The sequence below is a fragment of the Juglans microcarpa x Juglans regia genome, chromosome 3D (genome assembly GCF_004785595.1).
Source record: "Juglans microcarpa x Juglans regia isolate MS1-56 chromosome 3D, Jm3101_v1.0, whole genome shotgun sequence".
NCBI lineage: Eukaryota > Viridiplantae > Streptophyta > Magnoliopsida > Fagales > Juglandaceae > Juglans > Juglans microcarpa x Juglans regia.
Window position 1 is genome coordinate 34,779,330 of NC_054598.1, and position 6,325 is coordinate 34,785,654.

The 6,325-nt window shown below is 36.7% G+C and overlaps 1 protein-coding gene across 1 annotated transcript; it reads right to left on the minus strand.

Moving 5' to 3' along the window:
- Nucleotides 1-2,936: 2,936 nt before the first annotated feature.
- On the minus strand, nt 2,937-6,035 carry LOC121256657 (auxin transporter-like protein 3). The gene is made up of 8 exons (XM_041157507.1): nt 5,612-6,035; nt 5,287-5,472; nt 5,013-5,125; nt 4,734-4,917; nt 4,518-4,615; nt 3,945-4,152; nt 3,555-3,812; nt 2,937-3,421 (listed from the first exon to the last, which is right to left on the minus strand). The coding sequence occupies exons 1-8, from the start codon at nt 5,765-5,767 to the stop codon at nt 3,227-3,229; spliced, it is 1,398 nt and encodes a 465-aa protein (XP_041013441.1). The 5' UTR covers nt 5,768-6,035; the 3' UTR covers nt 2,937-3,226.
- Nucleotides 6,036-6,325: the final 290 nt, after the last annotated feature.

The following is a 6,325-nucleotide window of genomic DNA, read 5'->3' on the forward strand; positions in this document are numbered from 1 at the left end:
GAGGACTATGATCAGCATTGCCTTAGGGTCATGTCTTTTTGGGAGTTGGAGGCTCTTTTTTACATGCAAATATATATATATATATATATATATATATACACACACACTCAGATTGCACATGATGTCACTTTTGTTTTTGGCCAGTTAGTGTATCTGTCACTTCATGGGTTGCAGTAAGGTTGTTGTTTAACCAGTGATTTGGCCGAGTTAAGCTTTGAGGTAAGGTGGGTCAGTTAAATAATTTGACAAGTTCTTGCCAGAGAAAAAGAGAGATCAGATCTCAATAATTTGTTCTGTGGTCCAAGTTTACAAATCTTCATAGAGAAGAAGATCTTGTATGCTTTTTTGTTTTGGCTGTAGAAGTATTTTATGTTCACAGTTTAGTGTATTTTAACATTTATATTTGTATTCTTTTATCCTGTTATACATATGTGTGTGTTTGTGTGTGACTCTGAGTAATTAAATTTCATATATAGGAAAATACCCACAAATTCACAGGGATAAAGTTGGAACATACAAAATAAATGATGAAATTTACCATAAAATATTTTTTTTTCCTTGTAAATTGCCATTTGCAATGATATGATCTAGCAAAGGAATTGAGAATATTCAAAATATTTGGGCAATTGGGAAATTTGGTCACTTGTCATATAAGCTCATGGGTGACATCAAGGCGATAATCCAAGGAAAAAGCCAACCATGTGAGGACACATAATAGCCTCACATCACACGGATTGTGACTGGCAGATCAAGGACCCACACACGTGTGGCTTATCCAGACTGTTGATCAGGAAGACCTTGGTCAAGATATTGAAATTTGATTCCTGCCTCACAAGCTTACAACATGAATGGGTACAAAGGATTACAGTCTTGGAAATGTCAGTATGGAGCTGTTGTTGTTATTGGTGTTGTCTCTCTGATATCTTAAGATCAGTAGAGCCATTTCCAGGTTATATACAGACATATACATATTGTCCAAATTGCAGAATCCATGTGAGTTTCATTTTAATCCTATAAACTGCAAAATATATGGTGGGAATACATAAGTCTGTCAAATGGATGGCAACTGATCAGTATATCAAGTTCTATCTAAAAATAAATAAATAAGAAAATCAATTGCTGGTCAAAAGCATTTCTGTAAAAGTTGATTTGGGTCCTAGAAATCTTAGAAACTCAATAGCTGGTCAAAAGAATTTTCTCTTTTATGATTGTGCAGATTCATTGATCTTGAAAAAGCACAAGAAAAATAATTGAAACGTTCCTTATAATTGAAAGTTTCTTAGAGAATGTAGTGAATCCCCACCCAAGAAAACTTGTCATGTGTGCTAAGACCCCACCACCTACCCTGTTAATGACCTGAGAAATCTTTGGCCAAATTTATATCACACAGAACTTTTTTCTGTCACTGTTCACACCCAATTCCCTTTTCCTTTCTTCTTGCCATCTCTTTAATTTCTAGGTGTAGGGAAGGCAATGCTTTTTTGAGTTTCACAGGTTGTGGCCATCAAGGTAGCTTTCTTTCCAGCCTCTCTCTCTCTCCATCTTCGTGACCATTTCTTCTTATCAGAAAGAAAGTCACTTCAGGGCTGATTTGATTACACAAAACCAAACTATCTCATCTCATATAATCATTACAACTTTTTAAATATAATAAACAATTCAATTTTTCAAATCTCAAAACAAAAATAATATTATAACAATATTTTATTCAACTTTCAACAAAATATCTTATCTCATCTAAACTGAATTACGTAACTAAACGAGACCTCAGTCCATGAAGAAGGGTGATAAAATGGAAGCCCTTCAAGCCCATGATATTGGACCCCTATTCCAAGCACCACACTTAAATTAAATATTTTTATTAGTTAATGATTAACTTTGAGCTTTTATAAATTACTCTTTTTATGGGTTATTCATTCTCAATCAAATAGGGTTGGCCAAAAAACAAAAAAGGAGCATTCTAAGTGTTTGTATGTGAAATGTTTTAGATGCTCTAGGTCCTACAAAGTTGCTTTAATACTGATCTGTCTTGTCTAACACAAACACATGTACACAGCCGTAGGGAACGCCACTAATTTATGATGTTCCATCCAGCTACTTCAGCCAATAGCTAAATGACTGAATACACAATTAAGCTTTTGCTCATTTTGTTTGTCGTTTAGGACATGTCTAAAAAAAGCACATCAAATTAGGCAGAGAGTCCAATTTGAGTAATGTGATAGGAACCAAAAGAGAAAGTACTTCTTCAAAGTTCAAATGGCCCTGTATATGCGTTTAGATCAGCCACCCAAATAAATTAGTCCCTTAACATCATTTGGTTCAAACATATACCATCAACCTTTATAGCTAACTTTAAAAGCTGTCCAATATCACACATTATTATAGATGGGTTCTGGCACGAGTACTCTGATCTGATCGGCCTTACCGACTCCAGGAGACCTTTCACCCCCAGATTGATCTTTGTAATTGCTTAAAACACAGAATGTGAAGTGTTTGGTAGTGCTGATATGATAAGAACCTAACCAATATGTGGAAAATTGAGCCACAAGTTGTCGTTTAGAACTCCATGCATGGCACTATCAGTTAGGCGTCTGTAGCATTTCATGCAACTGTCCAAATCAGGTTGGCGAGAATGGATTTAGATGCTTTCAGAGAGACCATTACCGTAGCTAGTGGCTAGACGGTTTAACAGAGAGAAGTTCCTGAATAAAGCAGCCAGGGAAAGAATTATGTATAGAAACAGATGGAAAAAGTACCACTGCCTTCCCAGTTGGGTCTAGGTTCTTATTCAGAAAAATAGTGAGATCAATGCATGTTACTCTTATATATCCAGTTGATTTGGACAGTGTACGTACAAATCTTCTTCAAGAATTCGGAATGATAGAACAATTTGAGCAAGTTTTATCATACAATTGGTTATATATAGGAGTATCCCATAAAAGAACCAAGCTAGGGAGTTGCATTTAGAAAAATAGATCAACAAGATCAAGATTAATCGATCAGCACACAAAGTTACAATTGTAGGTCCGTATAAGGGTGACCATGATGCATGGCCTTCACACCTTTTCTGAAAATCATCAACATACCAGCTTCTACAAGGACACAGAGAAAAAGAGAGGAAAAAAAGAAAACTTCAAATGCCAATCTCTTTACACGCTTACATATATGTAACTTAATTGTTTTTTTTTTTTTTTTTTTAAACAAAAGTAGGGGATTGATCTAGTACTCAAGCCTTGTGTGGGGGACACTGGTAGCACTTTGTGAATAGACCAAATGTATCAACTTGGCGTATGAAATTGAGCATGCTTGCCCATCCTCCAAATCCAAACCCTACAATCAATACCCACACCACAACAAAGGCGTTCATGCTGTATAATCCAGCCCAACCTCCTACCAATGATGGTGGTCTCTCTACTGCATTCTGTCAATTAAGAACAAAAGTAGAAGATAAGTTTTAGTTTTTTCCCCCAAGACTTTCTCCAAATTTTTCATGCAAGTAATAAATGGCTTATCCCAAGACAGAAACGAAGTTAATTTAACAGATCAAACCAAACCTCTCTAGCTGCTGCAGAAGCAAAGGTCACCATGTGTGCTAGGGCTGGAATTATGTAAACGGTGAAGCTGACCAGAAGAGATCCAACAGTTGAGTTGATGGGGCCAAAGAATGGGAAAATGATTGCAAGGAACCATATTGGGATCACCACTGGAAGCCTAGTTAGAGCTCTCTTGAACACACTCTTTGTGTCATGCACCCCAATGAATTTCTCCCACACAAAGTACAGTGGGGTGCAAGCAAATCCAAACGTAATAAACTGCAAAGAATATCAAACATGTACATCCCAAAAAAATATCATTTAGATTTCCAAGATTCTAAATCATGAACTAAAATCCCATTAGTCTAATTAAGCGTTTAGGAATTATATGCATGCATGATAGTAATTAACCTGGTGAATAAGCATAAGGACGACAGCAGCGTCTCTAAATCCAGTCCTTGGTAGCAAAGAGAGAGCATTGGCATGGGTGAGAAGCATGTCTCCAAAAGCCCAATAAACAGCAGAAGCTGATGGTAAAGTTAGGGTGAGCACATAGAGTGTTGCTATCAAGTATATTAGCTTGAATTTCTGCGGCTTCCACATTGCATGCATAATCTCCCTGCATTAATGATGATGTAAATTAAATTCCCCCTAAATCAAAACAGTTCACATTCACATGAGCTTACCAGCTATGCAATTAATCATACACTAATTAGTATTGTTTGTCCAGTTGTCCGTGCTCAATATGGTCAACTTACAATCCATGAAATTTGGAGAATCCTTCTCTTCTGACATGTTTCGTACCAGCTTTTCAGAAAAAATGTTCTCTTTTATGGTTAACGTACAGTTTACTAGCTATGATCATGGGCCGGCATGTGAAATGTATATTACTCGACATCCAAGATTCCAAAGTTATATATACACACACATGACCATACAAAATACATCATGTGCTTGTGTTAAATTTGTATAAAGAATCCTCACACTGTAACAGCATGTCCGCCAAAGGTGTAGAGAATGTTGGTTGCCCCGGTGAAGTAGAGAACCATTGTTGTTGGACCTGAGTGCTTCACTCCCTCTACCTTCAAAAATACAAAAGAAAGAGAGAGAGAAATAACTTAAGGTGAATGAATGATAAAAAGAAAATTATATATGCTAGTATTATTTGCGTTGGTTTTTGGTAATTTTGTTAATTATTACCTGCCCATGGATAAGGGAAGCAATGGTGAGATACCATGCAGTGTAAGTAGTCATTATAAGACCCAAGAATGACCAAATTCTGTAATTATGGAATGATGGGATGAAGACAGTTGTTGCACAACATGCGCCAAAGATATAAGTCCAAGTTCTCTTGTCAAGATTGTCGTTTATGTAGTATATATTACTGCAGCAAATTAATATATGTATAAGGTGAATAACATGAATCAAGCTAGATGTAAGCAAAATGTATGGCAAATCATGAATAATTCTGCAATTCACCTTGCACATGCAATTAGTTGAATTACAGATCCAAATAGAAGAAAAGTGCAGTTGAAAAAGAGGCCTAGATTCCTCCAGTGTTTCCCCAACAGCCCATCAAGAACTTCAAACCACTGCAAACAATTAAAAGTGAGAAATCTGGAAACTATATGAGAAAAGAAAATTTTGGTCGATCTGCTGGCATTAGAAACAGCAAATGATATGATCAGGTGTTCTTAATTCACATCTGGCTAGCTACCTGCATAATAATTAAGGAGGAGAGATATATAATTACCTGAATAACGTGATTCCTGAAATCAACCTTTTCTCTTTCCTTTCTAGTTCTGTACTCAACATAAAGTACACTGATAAGGTAGGCAGTCCAGCTTCCCATCAACCCATAGAAAAGCTGAAAAATGATTCCAGATACCATTCCCAGTTGAGAAAACGAGTAAGGTAGTGTGAGGAGCACTTGTGCAACCTGCGTTGAGCAAGAGATTAATTAAAAACACATGTAAATGAACATATAGTACTGAAGTTTTCCATTACAATCCGAGTTCAAAAAAAAAAAAAAAAAAAAAGAATAAGGAAATCTAGAATCTTGATGAACAAGTGCATGCCTGGTTTGAAGCACAACTAAACCACGCATCATAGACGGAGCCACCATGCCAAAACATCCGTGAGAATTTGCTCTTACCCAACTTGGGATCGTCTTCTTCCCTCTCCATTTCGACATAGTTTCCAGCTATAACAGTCTCGACCTTCTCAGAAGCCATTGTTATAGACTTTGTTTGTGATGTAAGGGAAGCAATGGACTAATTTAGCTCCCTATAAATAGAGATAGAGAAAGTTCTTTTTCACTCTTAGCTGCTGCTGCCACTTCTTATGCTGTTTCTCTTTCCCTTGTGAGAAAAACTCATATGACTTTTACAAACAATAATTAATAAAATCACCCAGATGGGAACCATAACTGGGTCACCCATTTAGGAGTGTGAATGCAAATTCCGTGCATGTAACATGCGGCTCTACTCTACTCAGCTAATTAGTACTCTACTGATCTTTGCTTCATTTGCAGGTGATAGAGTTATGTCCCCTACAGGTGAAATGCAATATTCACGTCTCTTAAGCATTTTTCAATTTTTCCATTAAAAAAAAAAAAAAGCAAAGTTCCATTTATGGGCTTGAATGGGCCCAGAGTTGCATGCACTGCACGAGCGGGATGGCCCACCATATGTGAAAGAGCCCATGTAAAAAGGACTGAACATGAATGTGTATATGGAAAGGTAAAGGCCGAAAAAGAGAAACTTTTAATAGTCAGAAGGAGATTGTGGGGG